Source organism: Anas acuta, chromosome 7, assembly GCF_963932015.1.
Source record: "Anas acuta chromosome 7, bAnaAcu1.1, whole genome shotgun sequence".
In the NCBI taxonomy this organism is placed as follows: domain Eukaryota; kingdom Metazoa; phylum Chordata; class Aves; order Anseriformes; family Anatidae; genus Anas; species Anas acuta.
Window position 1 is genome coordinate 22,683,696 of NC_088985.1, and position 19,869 is coordinate 22,703,564.

Sequence of the window (19,869 nt, forward strand, 5' to 3'; positions counted from 1 at the left end):
AGAGGTGTGCTGCTATGTCTTCTAGAAGTCAGGCTAATGTATCTGTTACCTGATGGAAACACCTGCTGGCACTAATTAGTGGCAGCTGCTGGCAATACACCAGCTGTAGGAAGAATGGTCAGGTACAGGATTGCACCATGTTGCCGTTGGCTGCTGAATTATTGTCACCAGATTTCTTAATATAGCACGTTCCATCCTGAGTTACTTTGTGAAGAAAGGCATTGCCTACTGAATCCCTGCCTCGTTTTGTTGCTGAAACTGTAAGTAGACTTTTGTGAGGAGCATCAGATAATGAAACAAGACACAAAGAGATGTGTTAACAATTTAAATTCTGTGCCATACATGAATGAATAAGGCAAAGGCTTTACCTGAATGCAAAGCAAGCCAAACATTGAAAGGGTGCTTTTTCACTTAGTATTTTCCATTGTGAGTATTGCTTGAAATGGTAACCTTCTAAAATGAAGTTTCATATATTTAATTTCAGATTAAATGTATAGAAGGAATAAATTAAGCTTGTAGACACTAATAGGTTTGTCTTTTGTTAGTTTTGAGGCCTTGAATTTAAAGTATATTTAAAGTGTTAATGTTTTACACATTAAACTAGTCCTAAGAATAATAATATTAATATAACACTAATTAGTATCAACTGAACAATATCCTAGAAAGTATTTATGTAATACTGTAAAGTAAGCTTACACAAGTCTGCTTACTACAGTAAAATCTGTATATGTAGTTTTTTACCTGTCAGGGTCTCATTTGCATCACATATGGGATAAGTAGTATAGTATTACCCGTGTTGCGAAGGGACAAAACTGAGATGCAGCAAGGTAGGCAGCCATGTGCCAAACATCACTGTATGAGTAGGCAGTTATTTCTAGAAGACAGGTGTATTACTTGTAGAAGGAATTGCTCAAAGCCACAAGGAAGCAGTTCTACAGTATAGCTACAGCATAACTGTATGTGACTTGCTGAGACCTTACAATCTTAGGCTCAAACTTGCCATAAAGGTAATCTTAGAAAACACTGCCTAATCTGGAACAAAAAGGAAAAGCAGTGTATAGTACAGAGTGTCCGTTTGGGAAAATGTCTTTAAGATGGATTAATTTTCAGGTCTAACCAAATCAAACACCTTTGAAACTAATTAAGAACTGTTCTTAAGAGTTTTCATTAGTGTGATTTACGCATTAATAAATTGAATTTTCACCACTTCATCCTTGGTGGAAATGACAGCGTTGTCAATAATACAATAAGCAAACTGCTGTGATAGAACAGGCTTTGATTTTGTGCGTGTGTGTGTCTGTAAACCTATTATAAGAATTGAATTGATACTTAGTTTAGCAATGAGAAACAACACATTTGGGTCTTGAGAAACAAGGTTTTGAAGACAAAACTCTGAGAACTATTAAGTATATATGCTAAAGCTTTAAAAAGCAATTGCTTTTGTAACTACATATCTTGTAAAGGAGCTCATACAGAAATATACATTGAAGACATCCACAATGCCGAACTGATGCTTGGTTGCTAGAAGGATGTTTAAAAAAAAGTAATGGGGTAATGTCTCTGTACACAATTGATTTCATGGTATTTTTAATTTTATTTGCATATTTGAAAATACAAACAAATACTAATGAGACAGAGTAAAGCTAAGGAAAAGGACATGTCCATTAGTCTAAAACAGTGACAGCTTTATTGTTGTGAAGTTCATTCATGTGAAGTACAGTCCTATTTTCAGCTTGTACACAGCAGTACATCACGTTGAGTTGCTCTAACTTCTGGGGCTGTGCACTTCACAAAGAAATTACTGAAAGCAGTGATCTGTGGTAAACCTAACAAATGGAACGAGTAGATCACTGTGGGTATTCTCACTTTTAAAGTGAGCATGTCCTACATGAAATCTCTCTTTAAATAGCAGGCAGAGGACAAGGCCATGGTATGCAGCTGTTCACCCCACTTTCAATATCTATGTTGTCACAGACGGAAATCACAGATGATGGTGTATCTGCTTTGGCTTCTTGTTCAATACGCTTTTCTGATAAAGTGGCACAGGGTTGAACTTGATGAAGTGCATCTCTTAATACTCCATAGATGTTCTTAAAGAATATTTTCCATCATTTTGGATGTCGTTCTTTTAATACCCAATGCACATATTTTGGGATGTTGAAATAAATGATTAAAACCAGTCTTCATCATAGCAGTTAAGTTTGATTAAGAAACTCTTACAATATATTTCAGTTTTGTTGAGTCTTTTGTGTTGTTTTGGCTGTCAATTAGTACCAGGGAGGTATGCTGATGATTCTCTACTATTTCAGCAACACTGTCAAAGCGCTGGATAGAGAAAAGAGAAAATAATTAGTAGTGCTGGCTTCCTTTACTGCTGTAACACTGACAGTGATCACTACATCATCTTATTGAAGAGTCGAACTATGACTGTTACCAAGTGAAACATTCTGCCTCTTAGTGAGAGAGCTGATCCTGCTCAGTCCTGATTCCAATCATGAATAGATTAGATTTGGACAATGGAAGATATTGCCACTAGCTTTCTAATCTCACGTTCCTTTCCATTTGTGATTGCTGCACAAGCTGAACCACAGAGTTTATTACCTGGCATATTGAAGTGACGCCACGTACAGATAACGATAATATATCAAGCTACAGAGTGTTGCCATTTGCAATCTGCTTCATTTGTGGTTCAGTCACCTCTGAGTGCTGGCCAGCTCCAGGAGTAACATCATACAGACAGGTATCAACGGGCCCTGTGTTAGCCATGCCATTTTAATGCTGGTCACTGTGAATACACTGACTCCGCTGCCTCTTGTTGCTTTTCCTTTTGGTCTTCATCCAAACAGAGATGTGGGACTGACTATCTTTTTTCCCCCGAGATAATGTTTGACTCTTTGTTGAGAGCCAGATTAACTCCAGGCCCATTTACTCCATTTATTCTGTAACCTAAAAGCTGTTACCTGGGAGGCAGATAATTAGGCTGAAGCAAGTCAACTTTTGCATCCCCGAAAAGCCTCCTCTGTGCAGTGATAAAACCAAATTTTTGTTGGTGTTTGGGATCCAAGTCTATGTGCTGCTGTCAGGATAATCATCTTTGTGGTATAATAGCTAAGCAGTGATTTTTGCACTCTAGAACTAAAGTTTAACATATTCTTTATATGAAAATAGGATTAAAAGCACAATTATTTTTCTTAATAGTTCTTTTTTTGAGCATAGCTATTCTTTACAATTTTTCAAGAAATGTAATTAGGCTTAGGTAGAAGGTAAATAGGTGGTAGAAGTGGCTGAAGATTTATCTAGTAGCTGCACTTTTAATCCTGATAACTTTTCAAAATGGTTACATGAGCATGTTTTAAAACTTTTTTTAAATTTCTGGTTTTAATTAGTCACAATACACAAGAACTGATGTTACACTTTTTTTCTAGCTTGGTAGTTCAGTCGTTATACAAGGTATACTTTTATTTTGATACATGGAGAATCTTGTTGGTCATACTGCAATGTACCTTAATCCTTGCTTGTAAGAGGTAGATAACTGAATGGAATGTTAGGAAAAATAAAAATCTCACCTCTTCGCCATTTTTTTCTCTGCCCAGTGCATATTGTCTTGTTGCTTCAATAAATCGTATAGGAATGTTGTATACTCTTCTGTTATAAAACACAACCAGTGTGTACGGTTGCCTTGAATCCTGTCCAGAACTATTCCTTACTAGAAAAGATCCATCCTAGGAAGAAAATAATTGTATTCAGGTTTTGTTTCTTTTTTTTCTTTCTTTCCCCAAACAGTTCAGTATGGTTCTAATGTAATGTTTTTCCATCGATAGCAGTGTTAAATCCTTTTCTCTCATTAACAGAACTATACAGTGGGAGATGAGAAGTAGCACATATTCCTACTGTCTAACAGCTTACAGAAGTTTAAGAGCCACCTTTGCTGCTGCCTGTTTTATCATAGCCAGAGAAAGGAAGAAGAAATAAACAGGCAGTGGCCGCAGTCTGTTGGAGTACACACATTGTTAGGAAATGAAGTTACTGGCAGTGGCAAGGAAGCACAGCAGGGGTGTTTCTCCAGAGGTATAAGGAGCACTCTGATAAAACGAGCACCTACAGCTACTGATGTTGTAGTCTAGTGCTAGTGGTAGCCTATGCTAATGCTAACCCCCATGCTCTGACCCCATCTTGCTTTGTGAAGTTAAGGAGAAGGAACCTCAAGAGTGAAAATGCTGCAGATAAAATTCACAGGACTTGGCCTCTCATTTTAATGGATGCATGTGTTCTGTGAGATCTTCCTGAGCTCTCTACTCTGTAGTAGCTTGCTTTGCAGTGTAACAGTCTTGAAGCTACCACAATAATTTCATGTTTGAGAGTATTTGCATGGCATGGTATTCTGACCTGTTCATTACACAAATGACATTCTTAGAATATTTCTGGTTGTCTTTTGATATAAAACTAAGTTTTTCCCAAAACAGACATTCCTTAAAAGTGACCTACCTTGTTTGATCGGTACAGTGCATCTTCTGCTGTTTTCCGATCACAGGTAGCAGCAAACCATGCTTTACTATGAACACCAGCATCCTAGAAAGAAAAAGAGAGAGTGTTTCACCTGTAAAATAAGAACAATAATAATAAAGAATCTGGCCTGTGGGAGAGTTACTACTAAATAATTATGGCTGTGAAGAAATCAAATGCAGAACACTTCAGGAAACACCGAGTTCAGAAAATTTTTGCTAGGAATTTAAATTTACCATTTTAATTGGAAGGCTAAAGAAAAAACTCTGTCAAAACAGTGGTAACAGATGTTTGGTAGAAGGCTGATATGTGACAGAACAGAGAAACATACCCTGAGGAGAGTCTTCAGGTTCAACTGCAGGATGGTTTGGCATTTTTAAAGCAGAAAGATATTCTCATAGAATTTAAAGAGGGCATTCAGGTATTGTTGAGGAATAATTTGACTGTTAACAATCTAAATGCTGCTCAGCTGTGGCCTAGCCCATAAAGCATCCAGATTAGATAGGTATCTAATTTTGGGAATGAAATTTCCCGTGTAATTAGGGTGATTTGTGAACATGGTCAAAATTGCCTGCATGGGGATAGTACTGAGGTAGGATAAGTGCATCTTTGGTTCCTTTTCCTAAATGAACACAAATAGATGGTGGTCTACAAAACATAGGAAGAACTAGTGTCGTTGCTCTATTTATAAAGCAGTTCAGCAACTGAGACAGGTTTGGATTCAGTTCAGGTTCTTTGTTGGATTGAGTCTGAATATATATCTTTACATTTCAAATGGTGCTCTTAACCAATTTGAATGTATTGAATTGAATGTAAATTTGGGAACAGGAGTGTTTAGGAAAGGGAATGGAGAATGTTAGAGAGGTATGGAAAGAAACTATACTCAGAGAAAGGATAGGAATGAGTGACTAGAAAGTCTGAGACCTATGCATTATGAGGATCCAATAGCTAGAAGATGAATTAACAGGTTATAAAACCAGCAATCCTCAAAGCCCTTGCTGAGAAGGTTGATGCAAAAACTAACTCAAGTGAGCAGAGAGGCTGTAGAAATAGTCCTGAGCATTTCCAAATGAATACTTCTGGGTATTAACCTTCCCCGTCATTTGAATGGCTTTCCTCCAACTTTATAGTAAACAAGTTAATGATAAAATTCATTTTCACAGAAGCTTTATGAAAGCAATCTGTCGACTCAGTACAACAGAGATTAAAGACGAAGCTGAATGTTCTGGCTGAGTTGGTCTAGCTGGTTCAGTGCTGCCGGTAATGGAATGCCTTGGCCTCTCCCTTGTCCTCAGTTTGTTGCTAGCCTGATCTCATGATGAAGTAGTTTTCTTTGGTAATCTGGCAGCGTGTTTGACAGCCAGGTTGGTTTTCTGTCAGTTTAACTGGGCTCAGCTCACTGCAGCGCCAGAACACCAGAGAAGCACGTGGCTGGGAGGGGAGTTGACAGTGAAGAGGGAGCAGAGTCTCCTTTGTGTGGGCATTGCACTGAATGTGTGGATTGGGTCAGACCATAATGTGCAACTTTACCTCCAAATTCTTGCCATGCATTTCTCCAGTCATACTGGAAAGGGCATAATGAGAAGACTTGCAAGTACACATGGTACTCAACCTCAACAAGGTACTCAACCTCAAACTCAACAAGGAGTGAGCACAGTAAACCAATCTCTGTACAACAAAACAAGAAAGAATTAACTGCTCCAAAACATTTCTTCCTGGCACTGTCTGTGGGCTACAGTCTGGCAGCAGAGAGCTGCTACCAAAGTTTGGATGTGAACCAAACAAATAATGAACCTTATAGGCAAGAATCAAGTCTGTAAGCACCTGTATAGCGCAGTATGCTGCAGCAAACAATAACACCATTGTATGTAATTGGTGGGAAAACAACACTAACTTCAACAGTTAATTTTAATTTTTTTTTTTTTTTAAACAAAATGGATGTTTTATTAAACTTTGGTTTTGCCCATGGCTGTTACATAAAAGCTGCAAATGTAATTGTTACAAGCTGTTTATTTCAGTGTCTGCTGGATTGTTTATTTGAAAGCTTTTTTTTTTTTTATAATAAATATCCAGTATGACATACTGTTAAAATTGTTCCAGAAGTTCCAGTCCTTTGTATTCTTCCCTGTTGTATCATCTTTTTACGTCAGGTTTTAGAACACTTCATGTAGTTGGCCCTGCATAACAGGGCCTTTGTTTTGCAATCAACAGAAACATTTTTACCTTTTCTGTGACTACTAAGCTAATAAAAATGGCTTCCTGCATTTTGTGGTCTCCTTTCATCCAAAATGTGAGTAAGGGGAATTGCGCTGAAATGAAAACAACTTTTCCTTTGCTTAGATTATTCAAAGCTTAATGTTGCAACAAAACTCAGAAAAATGAATTGGTCATAAAACTAACAGTATTAACAGTAATGAGGTCTGTCTAAAAGAGCTGGACATGGGAGAAACTAAATCATGGAGGATGCTGTGGTGCCTCCCCCTACAAAACAGCACTGATTTCCTTCTTGTTCCCTAAAACTTTGCTGACACCCCAAACTCCAATGAAAAAGGCAATGTTCATCAGCGTAATTCTGCCCTCTGCATTCTGCTGTGTTGGACTAGTAAGCAGAACCATCTCCATTTCCTCCTACAAATTTCTATAATTTCTTAGCATATCACATCTGTGCAGGCTAATGCTAATAGCTGCAGATGTCTTCATTGTATTGGCTTGGTGTGATTTATTTCAGGACAATATATACAGCTATACATCAGAAATTAGTAGGCAAATTGTAAGCTTTTCACAGCTGTCTAGACAGAAGTACATCATAACAGTTTTCCTTGTTTCAAATGGTGTTGAATTATTACAAACTGGAGAGTAGGGAAGACCTGAAACTTAACTAAAACAAGCAGCTTTTTTTTTTTTTTTTTTTTTTAAATGACTGGTAGAGAGTCAAGATTTAGTAAAGTGCCAAATATGTGTTTCTCTACAGTCTGTCAAAGCTCTCCTATGCTATATGTTCTAAGCAGTTTTGACTGAAAGCAAATATGTAGGTGATTTGTGACACAGAAAATCTTCACTGCAAACAGAAATATGCATGTCCTTAGCAAAGGAGTACAGGTGCTAGAGAGAGGTGGAAATACTATTTTAAAGTAAAGGATAAGGAAATTTCTGCAACATGAACTTAGTTGATGTTGTACCTGGTCTGCAGTACTTGAAATGGATGAAATGCTGCCATGAGGGGAAATACCCAGAGAACGGTTTGCAGCTTCTGGCACTTCTGTAAAAGAGAAAAACATGCATAAGTTTTCAAACTATGCCTTGTTTTACTGTAAGAAATTGTTTTGTTATGAGGACTGTGAAAGATCTGGAAAGGAAGAACTTCAGGCAGCAAAATGGCAAAGCAGAACTAGTATGAAACATTATGAAGCTTAATTACAATTGTGATAGCAAAGCACAGTAGAAAATAGTTATTGCACCTGAAACGCAGATGTTAAAGAATTAAAAAAAATAATCTAAAAACTGGGAGGAAGCTGGTTGAGTAGTGTTGCATATTAATAATATGATAGAGAAATGGGAAATAAGTATACATAATTGTCTGTCTGTTAAAATAGCACCTTGACAGATGTACCTACAATGGACGATTATTACAGAGTGCACAGAGAGAAGATGATTGTAGAAAATATTCTGTCATTATGGAAGCTTTATTTTCTGTTTATTTTACTTGGGGGAAAAAAGCTACTAGGACTATTAGCACTGTTCCTGGACGTGATATTTTGCAGACTGCTTTAGCAAATCTTCACTAATATAATTCTGATTTAGATTCTGGTTTCAGAAAGCAGTGAGTGTTATACAGGACCTCATCGTAATGATCCTGCAGTGACTCAAGAAAAAAAAAAGTTGGACAGGAAATCTCAAAGGTGTGTTTAAACTAGTTTTAGAATTTATTTGTAATAAACAGACAAATATCTTGTATTCCAAGTTCCATTCCATGTAAAGAAGAGAAACTGTAAAAACATTTCACTGCATTCAATGAATGAATAATCACCTGAGGAAGGCTACTAAAGAATTTTGTTTTTCTGTCAAATTTTGACTGACCAGCTACAAGAGCTACAGCTGAATAATTCACTGTATGAATAAGTAAGAATTGCTGAAAGTTAGGCTGATTAAACTTTACAAAAGGAAATTAAAATGGGAGACTGCTTAGCTGTACAATAAATAAATATATATAGAGAGAGAGAGGGAGAGAGAGAGAGAGAGAGAGAGAAAGAAAGAAAGAAAGAAATGGAAAAATTGAGCTGTCTGAAGTAAGAGTGCATTAAAGAAATTTTTGCTAATTAGTGCATCATTTAGCACCTTGAAGAACAGAGTTACACTTTAGGGATTAAGAAGAATTTATGCTACAAATTGAAGCACATCAATTGTGTGACAGAACTTGAGAGCAGGCTACTGGATCAATGCGAACCATTTGTATGTTTCCATAGCACAGAAGATGTAATTGCAACATACAACAAGCAGACATTTCCAAGAAATAGACAGAAATACTAAGAACAGTGTAAAGCTACACCATATGCAGACTGCTATGTGCAATTATCATCTATTTACAGCGTGAAAGATATGTTCATACTGAAATACGTGCGGAAAGGGGCTGGTAGGCAGGGCAGACAAATGTATGCTAACAAGAGACTAGAGAAATATTAGACAGTTTACACTTCTGAGCGAAAGAGTCTGTATACACATTGCCTAATTTGTTGTTAGCTGTAAACTGAAACTCCAAGTCTCTCTTCGAAAGTATTACTTAAAGAAGAGCATTAGCCATTATAAAAGTATCTGTTCTTTTCCCACAGTTGAGAAAGATTAAGTGGCTGGGTGTAATAAAAATCTGTCTGGCTTCTAGGCAACAAAAGCCTGAAACAGCCCAGAAACATATTTGGTGTTCTTCTGTGACAAGGAAGATGGACTGGATCTTTGTTATGATGGGACCCAGCTGCCTTTAGTAGAAATTTTCAGTAGTAACAAATGCGAGCAGGGCACCCAATTTCCATTGATTTAGACAATAAACCCAATGCAATCCCTTAATTTTACTAGCTGAACTATACCCAATCTCCTCTTTATATGCATTACAGAGACCAAATGTTAATTCTAAACTAATGAATATGGATGGCATCTTGAAATAATCTTAATTCAAAGATTAATCTGAAGTTACAAATCAACCACATTTTAACTCAAAGTCCGAACAATACTTACTTGGCAGAATTGAGGCCTTTTGGAGCAAAGATCTGAAATAAATATCAAGAGATTACAGAAAGGTTTGAGAGCAACCTTCTTCTGAAAGTATTAATTATATTATATAGCACTGTTCCTGGACATGATATTATATTATATTATATATATAAATATTATATAATATATTTATATATTATAATATAAATATTATATAATATCATATATAATATACAATATAATATGTCCAGGAACAGTTATAATATATATATTATATATATAAGTATTATATAATATAATATCATATCATAATGTAAGTATTAATTATATTTAAGTATTAAATATATCATATATATTTTATGTATTTGGAGCTTGCAAAACTAGAATGTGTTCCCATCTCCTCCCTTTGTCCATTGACAGATAAGGCACAGGTATTTTAAAAATCATATCCCACTAATACTGACAATTAGGAATTCAAATATCTGATTTAAACCTCTACCACCTAATTAGAGATTAAAGCTTTCCATGCTTTTTGTGGTGGCTATAGTATTTGGGTGTACTTGCCATGCTTACTTAATTTATTTGCTACTGTGAGGTTTCAAGAAATGAGTTTTAAAAAGCAAGAGAAGGAACTTTGCACATCTGTGTTCAGACTGAGCAGGAGGAGCTGGTGCGCTGAAACATTCAAGAGATGATGAGAAAGGATCTTACTTTTGGGCACCACTTGGAAGGGGTGGAAGGGGAAGATCGTGGGTGGAACTTCGTCGTCGTTCTGCTGCTGTAGGTTTTTCTGTAGTGTGGGAAGAACAAATTAGAGTCAACATCTCTTCAGAAATATGTTGTCCCTGATAAGAAAGTCCCAGTAGTCAAAGGAGGGTTTCTTTTCTTATTGTCATAATTTCAGAGTATTTTCCTACATTTGCCATCCTGCTATTTCTGTTATTGACTAGGGGCATACTACCAAATTTATAGGCTAATAGCTGCGCTCTGGATGCCTTCAGGAACTCAGTGGGAGACTTGCCTTTTGAGAGGCGAGCTGTGTGACACAAGGGACACCGCAGGGGCAGGCTGCCTACAAGAGCGTGTCCGGCTGGCTGCATCTCACCCCTATGTTAGGCAGCAACTCCTGCTGAGTTTTGGCCTCAAGGAGCTGCTGCCTTGCACAGAGGCGAGACACATTTTGTGTCTCAGGGAAGGACTGGCTCTTGCCAGCAGTCAGCTCTGTGTGAGGTGGTTCTTGCTGAGCTCAGAATGAGCTCGCACTTCCCCTCCCTTCCCTCTTCTCCACTTTGAGGACTATATGGCACATAGCTGGTACATTATGTCGTGGTTTGCACTGCCAGTAACCTCAGCAGTGTTATTGTAACTGCTTTTAGAAAACAATGATGCTCAATGCAATTAAGGCTGGCCAGATCCAGTTCTAAACTGCTAAAACCACCCTCCCCCCTAAAATAACAAATATAAATTTAATGTGATGTTGTTCGCTGCATGTTTTTAATAAAAGAAAATGAAATTCTGGTAAAAGTCAGCTTTTTCACAGTAGTAGAGGAAATTTACCTTCATTTAGAGTTGAAGTGTCTCTGGAAGGTAGGCATGGTTTCTGCAGTAAAATACAAGGAAGTCAAATAATTATTAAGTGGCACATCATTTATACAGCAAACATTAATCTTCCTATAGCATTGTTAACTAGTTTACATTTAAAATTGATAGCATCCAGGAGAGATTCGGAGATAGGGGCATGGCCATTTTGTGAAGAAACTCTAGTTGTATGACAGTGAATGATTTTGTGAAGTGGATTTGGAAATAAGCCTTGAAGCACTCATCTCTGAATTTTACTTTTTGTCCATCTATTAGCACACACAAACTGGGATTTTTTAAAAATTAATATTCAAATTGGTAAATTTATGATTCTTCTTCTGCTTTCAAGTTAAGTCCAAAAATGAGAAATCCATCCCAAATACTTGTGAATCAACGTTTGAATATTATCATCTTTGTCAAACTATGCTTACAGATGTCTGAACACACTTCTCTTTCTTTACTGAAGTATAATTTATCAGTTTAGCTGGCAGTAAAGACTTTGCCAGCCTTCTTTTTCATTATTTTTTTTTAATCATAACTGATTCAAAATGGGAAGAAAAGTGTCAGTTTCAAAACATTTTTTCCAAATGAATTTAATTGGAACTTTCAACAACTTCTCTCACTTTCTTCTACAAGAGGTTTGGGGATATTTTCCTAATGATGAAATACTTAATGGAAAAAAAAAAAAAGTGAATTTCTGGTATCATCTTGCATCTTCGAGTTATCACTCTTACAATAAATCCATGTGCTTCTTATGCAGGCCCTGTACGTTTCAGGGACTACTTCTGAGTAGCCCACGTTCCCTGTGAATTATTTCTCATTTTATTCAGTCCTTACAGTGTGTGTTTATTGTTACATCCTAGAGCACTGAATCCAAATATCCATTTAATCTAAATGTTCTTCTACTTGAGCTTTTTCACTTTCGCTTAGTTCATGTAACTGCACCCAAGTATTTCCTTTCATCATCTCTCTCTTCTCCTATTCTTTCTATGCCTTTATTTTTTAACCAAATTTATGATCAAATTGAGTTTTGCAAGAAAATTAAATCACCTGTAAAATTATCATTTAATTATGCAATTACAAATCAACTTACTGCTGGATTTACTGCAGTTTTCTTTCTGTAGATTGTAGGGGGAAAAAAAGAGTAGAGTTAATTCCATGTATCTGCAAAGTAATTCAGCAACTAATCATGTGCATGCCATTTTTCTGTGGTATGTGACTAAATTCAGCAAGCCAGCCAGCATCTGCCATCAGTGGCAGGCAGTGAAGGACAATGGCACTGGCATGCAAGTAGTATTCCTCCAGAAATATTGAAAGAATAGTCTGCCTTCACATAGTCTGTGTATCTTTCATGAACAGCAATAAAAATTACTCCTGAATTTTGATTACCATATAAAAGTATTAGAAGCTAACACCTATCCACCTAGTAATTAGCCCCATCCCCATCAAAGAAGTAGTTTTATTAATATTTTTTACTCACAGGACCCTCGGTAACGGAGATGGAGCTGATCCAGTGGGAAATCTGGATTCTTGTGTGTTACCGAAGCTATGATCTAGAAGCAGATACAAACTATTTAGTATGCAGTATTAGCTTTATCTGAACAGTGGGGTTTCCTCACTGCATTTCAGTGAGATAAAGGAAAAAATATCCATTGGTTTAATTTTTTTCTTGACATGTTTTCACTCCAGTTATACTAGAAAATAGTTCAGTAACATTTCTTGCCTATTGCTGACTGATATGGATCAAATCTACACTGACACACTCCACTACATGGTATATTAAGGTCACCAATAACATGTTGACAACAAATCCTGCTCATATCACAATGTTTTCAGTACAGAATACTTACTGTCATTGTTATTGTTTGCTTCGTGGTCCTGTAATGGAAAAATGTGTTAGATTTGATAAGAATTAGAAAAATAAATAATTTTTAAAGAGGAAGTGCATAAATATTCTGGGTTTGGAAATCTGTAGTAATTTTAAGAAATAGATTTGTTCAGAATGCATATAACATACAGTATATTTTTTCATCAACTTCTATTAGGGTATTTGAAAAAAAAAAAAAAAAAGGCAAACCAATTAATTTTTAACATTACAATAAGCTTTGGATTTCTTATAGTATGCAGAAAATTAGACCTGACTTTTGCAGTGAGATCTTTTGGTTCATGTTTCAGGGTAGTGAAGGCAGTGAGTGCAGTGGACTGTCTTTTCACCATCCTAGAACCACAGTGATCCAACTCTTTCCATAGCTTCTTTTGTAGATGCTTTCTATTCCCAGGTATTGTCCTTGAAGGAATCAGACTCCCATATGACAAGTACCTCTCCAAGAGGCACCAAATTGTCCATCTTCATCCAGTGGACATGCAGATTAATGGCTTTTCAGTAACACTGGTTACCAATGCATCCATTCTCTGGTTGGAGAGGTGTAATCCATCATCCAACAGCTGAGGGAGTAAAATGGGGAAGACCTTTTCTCCCAGTCAGCCCAGGCCTTTGAGAGGAATGAGGGCTACAGTTCTATTAACATGGTTAATAGTGCAGGTTACTGCTCAGCTCATTCTGAACAATAAGACATGTTTCAGTTATTGGTTTTATTTGTCAGACTGCATAGTCAGTGATGGAAAGACACAACACTGGCCAAATATCATTCACACTTCTGTGTTTGTCTTTAAAACTCTAAGGAATTGCCACTTATAAAATAAGCAAAGACCTAAACATTTGAACTAGACTGCATAATTCTGTCCTAGGCTGATTCTTGTGCAAAACTGAGTAACTACAAGTACCCCATTACAGGCATTGTACAGATGAGAGTTTGTTTGGGAGCTTCATCCTTGGTGCTGTTTTCATCATCTGAGAGGAGTCATGATCAAGGAAGGTATTTCTGATCAGGCAAAATCATCCATTGCTATTGACAGTAAAGTTCTCAGTTCAGCTGGTATTTTTTAGTACAGGAAATTATTTCTGTGGACTGAGATACAGCCTTTACACTATGTAAAGTTTTTTTTTTAGACCAATATAGATGTTCACTGTACCTCTTTTGTCCAAAAAATTAATAGTGATAATTATAATATTAGATCAATCTGACATTCAAAGTCATCTGTTTCTGTTATTTAATTCAGTTGATAAAAAGAACTCAAAACCACAAAAAAGCAGAAATTTAACACATTCTTTAAATGGGCACGTTATTTACTCACTGTTTTTAGATGAAGACGATTTCTGGGAAGAGGCAAAACATTTCTGGAAAATATAAATAGTAAGGTTTTGTTTACATTTTTACATGTATTATACACACACACACACACACTTTTACAAATACACAGTAAGGTTTTTTTGGTTTTCATTGGCTCAGATATGTGCTTCAAGATCTAGAAAGGTCTGCAAGTAGATGGATTTAATCACAGGTATGCACCACTGCAGTGGTTGCTGTGATGCTGGGCCCTAGTGTGCGCAACCCTTCCAGAAGAGCTTCTGTCCTGAGCTTTGGGTCCCGTGCAGCTGTGCACAGGACCTCACCAAACACCGTAACAGTGTTGTGCCACCTGCTCTTCCTGCAACATATAGGCTATTTTGTAGAGTGATGCCTACAGATGAGACAGCTGCTTTGTTTCCAAGCAGCTTCCTACATTTCTGGGTACACAGGAATGAAAAAGGCTGCATATTGAAGTTTCTTTTACTACTTCTCATCCAGAGACTTGGAATATAAATCATGGATTTGCCATCCCTTGCCCCTATCCACCACAAAAATATCTTGTTTCAAGGGCACAGACTAGTAGTAGAACTTGAAAAGTGCCTGCAGAGATGTTTTACCCCTGCACTGGATTCCTACAAGGTTATTCATGAAAATAGGACCCATTGGGCAAACTGGCTTGAATACAGAAATTGACAAGTTAAGAATGCAAGTTCCCATTTCCTTGTCCCAACATCCCTAGCTGTTTGCATATCCTGACAACTGCTTTTCTGTCTGAAAGCTACACAGAATAGAAAAATTTGTCTCCACTATTATTTGATATCAATTTAAGCTGCTGTTAACTTACCTGGGAGTATCCAACTTAGGTGATTCTCTGGTCATGCTGTGCACTTGGGAGTGCTCTATATTCTGAGCAGGTGTATTAGGAAGAGGCTTAGTGAACCTAGTAATAAAACATGAATTAAGAAAGGAAAATTGCATTTAACAGAGTGCTTACCCTTTTATTTACTACTTTCTCCTCCTTAACACCCTCAAAATTCTAAGAGGTACCCTGAAGAGATATTTCTTTTTAATATGTACTATGTTTGATTTATTGAACATTGAAATGGATGACAAACTTTGTGCAGAAAATCTACATAAGGAGATTTATTAAATATATAGCATCTAGATGAGAAAAATATATTTTCTGACAAGCTTTAAATAATGCACAAACATTCATAGCAATGAATTACCTGGTTGCTGGTGATGGTGAAGGTTTTTCCTTTAAGAGAAAGAGAAAAAAATTATTTAGTCACCTTTTGATTTCATAAATACATATTTATGATCATAATATCATCATAGCAATATCTTATCTTTCTGTTGAAGGACAGATTTCTACTAGAGCTCTGCCTGATAATCTTCATGTGGATGGGATAGGCAGGAAGTCACCACCAGTGCCTGGGAAGCCAAAGCACACTGCTTTGGCTGTATGTCATGTCAAAACCAGCAAGTAGGAAGAAAATTACTATGTCAGAACTGTCATTGCTTCTTTGTTGCAATTGTGCTTCTAGAGAGTATTCCCTTAGGCTTCTGCTTTCCAGACTGGATTGCTATCACACAGAACCAGAAATTTCAGCCCCTTCCTATTTATTTTATTCAGCAGACCTTTTGAATCAGTTTGCCAGTTTTTCTTTGAAGCAAATGTCAAAGTCCTAAGTGCAGAAAGATTTGATGCCCTTTTTCCCCTCTGAAAGGCTGACAGTACATATATTTTTTTTCCACAATCACCTTTGTGATTGTGCCCTGTGTGAGGGCAACATGAGTCAAACTATAGGAAAGCCTTACCTCCTCTTCAGGAACCTCGTAGACTTCTACAGGACAGGGAGGAAAAAACATGTCCTTTAGTTAGCAACGATGCATTACATTACAAGAAAAACTGATCAGAATTTGTATGAAATGTATTTTGCCTCTAGAAAAATGAATTGAAGTTGCTCAGGTTCTGCCTCCTGTTCTTTTGATGGGAACTTCAGAAAGAGTCACAGGAAGCCTGATAAGCAATCACTGTACCACTGTTACAAATGATGAACCTTCCCCCATGAGCTTTTTTATTTTTATTATTATTATTATTTTACAAAAAGAAAGATTAATGCTGGTGTTGTACAAACTTGAGACAGTCTGGAAAGGTGTGTTAAAAAATCTACCACGGGTAGGCTTTTCGCCTTTTCCTGTCTCAGGAAGGAAGGAATCAGGTGAATCATAGATCTAGACTGACTCACTTCTGTTGCCATTGTCCATCCCCAAGCTCCATCCCACAGAAATATTTTAATTCACAGATATTAAACCCCCAAATTAGCAGCACCCTCATCTATGCCCTGTTTGTTCAATGAAAATTGAATTGTATTTCAACAAATTTCATGTCAGGCTTTGTTGCTTTTATTGCTCTGAAAAGTGTCCATATTCCCACCAGGGGGAGATTTTTTTTTTTTATAAAGTAATGTCTATCAGGAGATGGCTGTTGCTCAACACTGATTCACAGAAAGGATGATTTAAAAGGGCATTTTAAGTGTCCAAAAAGTATGAAAAGTATGTCACAAAACCTTAAGTCATTCATAAAAAAACTTTTATAGCTTGTGACTTGAAAGTTGAACACATTGCTAATGAATATGCAGAGACACTTAAAGAGCTGTGTGACTGGTATGTAAAGGTTACACTCCAAGCAAATAATGACATGATGAGTATGCAAAACAAACTCGGAGCACAGCTAAGGAAGATTAAGCAAGTATATATGTACCTACAAAAGCAAATACGATTACTCTGATTTGCTTCTGCTTTTGTTTCTTTTGCCGAATAAATTGCTTTTTACAGAAATTAAACAGGAAAGCTTACCACAGGGCATGCAAAACATCAGCCTATACAGAATTTCTTTAATATAGAATCTTGATGTGATTTTAAAATATTGAATCTTGTTTCCTGTAGTGAAATGGGATTAATAATATACTGAGTCCTATAATTGTTTTTGCTGTATTGATCCATTTACATTCTTCCACTAGAACAGAAGACTAAAAATAAATCAGTTTGGGGCAAATTACTTGTTCTAGTTTTATTCATCCTTAAAACAGATTTACTATTCAAGCTAGGCAAAACAAATGCTACAACACAGATAAACCTAAGGGGGAACATATTTTTATTTTACTGAAGTACGCCATATAGTTTATGTTGTGAATACATAAAGCAGAATTTAATATTACTCAGTCTTAGGTTATTTTATTTTAACACTGATGCAAACTCCATTTACCTTGCATGTCAGAAGTAACAGAAGGCTTTGCAGAAGCAGGGAGGACTGGTTTTGTGGTTGGTTTCATAAATCTGTTCACAGGAGCTAAAAACATATTTTATATATAAATACTTGTGTGTATACATGTTTTTATATGTGTAAATATATACACACATACATACATTTTAAAAATAACAATGTAACATTTACATTAAGAATAAATATTAAGAAAATGCAAGTGATAGTTTTTTTTTTTTTGCCAGATAACCTTGAACAAATTAACTGAAGCAGCCTGAAGTTCTCATTTTAAAAGGGAAACAACATTCAGCATTCCTGCCTTGATGAATAGGTTTGATACTGTCAGTAATGTCACAGAGCAGAATTAAATACTCCTCTCTGTTTACTTTTCACCACTGGACTGTAATACTTTCACTCTTCAGCTAAATATACTTCAAACACAGAGGTAAAAAAATGAATCAAAGTCTCTCTTTATTTACTGCAAAACTAAAAAGGCTTGTTCTTTTCCTGAGGCACTTCAACAAACAGAGAATTTTAATGGTGTGGCTCCCTTGGATGAGGAAGGAGATCACATACCATGAAAAACTTCTTGGTCGTACCAAGGAAGGACTTTGAAATAGCTGAGTGAGAGAGGCAGGAATTATAAGTGGTTCCCAATAAAAATAACTTGCCATGGCCTTGTCATGGACCAAAGGACCCAACTGCCTTTTTGCAAGCTCTTAACAGCTGCACCTCTGCTCTTTCAACCCTAGAAAGAGACATTAATTTGACCCATTTTTTTCCACTGTTGTTCCTAACAAAGTAATAAACAATTATTAGCTTAAATAACTAAAACTCACGTTTTGCAGGTACTGACACACTGCTTTCTGTGGGTTCAATATAGTTATCATCATCATTGTCCACAGGCACAATGTAATTATCCTGTAAGAAATGCAGGACAAAAGTTTACCAGTTAAACCTCCCTCAGATCAATGAGCTGTTGGGACTGAAGCCCTGGCAGCAACTCATAGTAGTTGCCATTTCACAGTGACTGCCATTTCAGACATTTATCATCATATACAGATGGGATTCTCCAAGACAGAAAACGTTTTAACTAATAACTCCAGTTCAGGACTGGTGGAAAAAAGCCTTTCCTTTGGTCCTGGGGTTAGTGCGTGAGGTTGCTCTCTCCCCATTGCCTTCAACTTGGAACAGAAACTATTCTGTGGTCTAAGGGGCTTCTTTGATACTCGATTTAAGGCAAATATCCACTGTGAATCAGTATGGTACTTGCAGATTACTGCTTGTGATATACAAAATATTTTGTACCATATAAACGAACAAAGAAACAAGTTCATGACATTGCTGTCTACCATGTGATTGGTGTGGGGTCCATTATTTAAACTGTCAGAACATGTATATCTAGAAACGTTACCTCATCATCACTACACTCCTTGGGCTTCGGTGGTAATTTTGGTTTTGCAGCAGGAGATGGCAACAGCAGGGATGGCTTGGATGGTTTGTTTGGTCTGGACGAGGCTGGACTGGGTGTGCTTGGGAGAGGTTTGTTCATGGGAGGAAGCTGCTGATGACTGGTACGATTGTCTTTTAATGTGGAAGAAAACAACAGTTTTATTCAAAATTACTCATTAGCCTCTGGACCGTTTTCTACCACCTATGCAAACATCTGCATTGTGGCCGCAACTTAGGTGAAAAGGCAGCCTGAGTGGCTGCAGAGCCTGATGAGAACTGTGTGCAAAGTGGTCCTATTTCATCACCCTGGGTAGCAGCAACCCAGTCGTCTATGTCAGGATGCAGAGGGAGCCTAGATGCTGACTGTTCTAGGAACAGTCATCTAACTTAGGGAAAAGGTGGTGGCCACGTGGTATGGTCCATTAGATAGTACTTCCTGTGCCAGTGTGATCTTGGTGACCTTGGCGCAACAGGACAAAAAAACCTGTTAGCGCACAAAGGATGGGACTGAAACACAAATTATGCCAAGTCCTCTGAGGTGACATTCTAAGGGGTCAGCAGTGTTCATAAGCTTCTGGGAGTACATAGGTGGTGTTACAGCACTGTTGGTGACTTTTCTATTGCCAATGACAGTCTCGTATCATCCAAAAATTGAAAGCAGGCATCATGCTGATG

General features: G+C 37.0%; 1 protein-coding gene across 1 annotated transcript in view; it reads right to left on the minus strand.

Moving 5' to 3' along the window:
- Positions 1 to 1,570: 1,570 nt before the first annotated feature.
- Positions 1,571 to 19,869, minus strand: part of BLNK (B cell linker) — a 94,988-nt gene continuing 76,689 nt past the window's right edge. Inside the window, exons 9-25 of the mRNA XM_068688156.1 lie at positions 19,157 to 19,326; positions 18,582 to 18,663; positions 17,746 to 17,829; positions 16,296 to 16,321; positions 15,704 to 15,732; positions 15,319 to 15,414; positions 14,479 to 14,521; positions 13,134 to 13,161; positions 12,764 to 12,836; positions 12,380 to 12,401; positions 11,263 to 11,305; positions 10,417 to 10,495; positions 9,730 to 9,761; positions 7,683 to 7,762; positions 4,486 to 4,569; positions 3,567 to 3,722; positions 1,571 to 2,325 (exon numbers count right to left, since the gene is read on the minus strand). Coding sequence (XP_068544257.1) covers positions 2,206 to 2,325; positions 3,567 to 3,722; positions 4,486 to 4,569; positions 7,683 to 7,762; positions 9,730 to 9,761; positions 10,417 to 10,495; positions 11,263 to 11,305; positions 12,380 to 12,401; positions 12,764 to 12,836; positions 13,134 to 13,161; positions 14,479 to 14,521; positions 15,319 to 15,414; positions 15,704 to 15,732; positions 16,296 to 16,321; positions 17,746 to 17,829; positions 18,582 to 18,663; positions 19,157 to 19,326 — 1,247 coding nt within the window. The 3' untranslated portion in view covers positions 1,571 to 2,205. The remainder of the gene's footprint in view (positions 2,326 to 3,566; positions 3,723 to 4,485; positions 4,570 to 7,682; positions 7,763 to 9,729; positions 9,762 to 10,416; positions 10,496 to 11,262; positions 11,306 to 12,379; positions 12,402 to 12,763; positions 12,837 to 13,133; positions 13,162 to 14,478; positions 14,522 to 15,318; positions 15,415 to 15,703; positions 15,733 to 16,295; positions 16,322 to 17,745; positions 17,830 to 18,581; positions 18,664 to 19,156; positions 19,327 to 19,869) is intronic.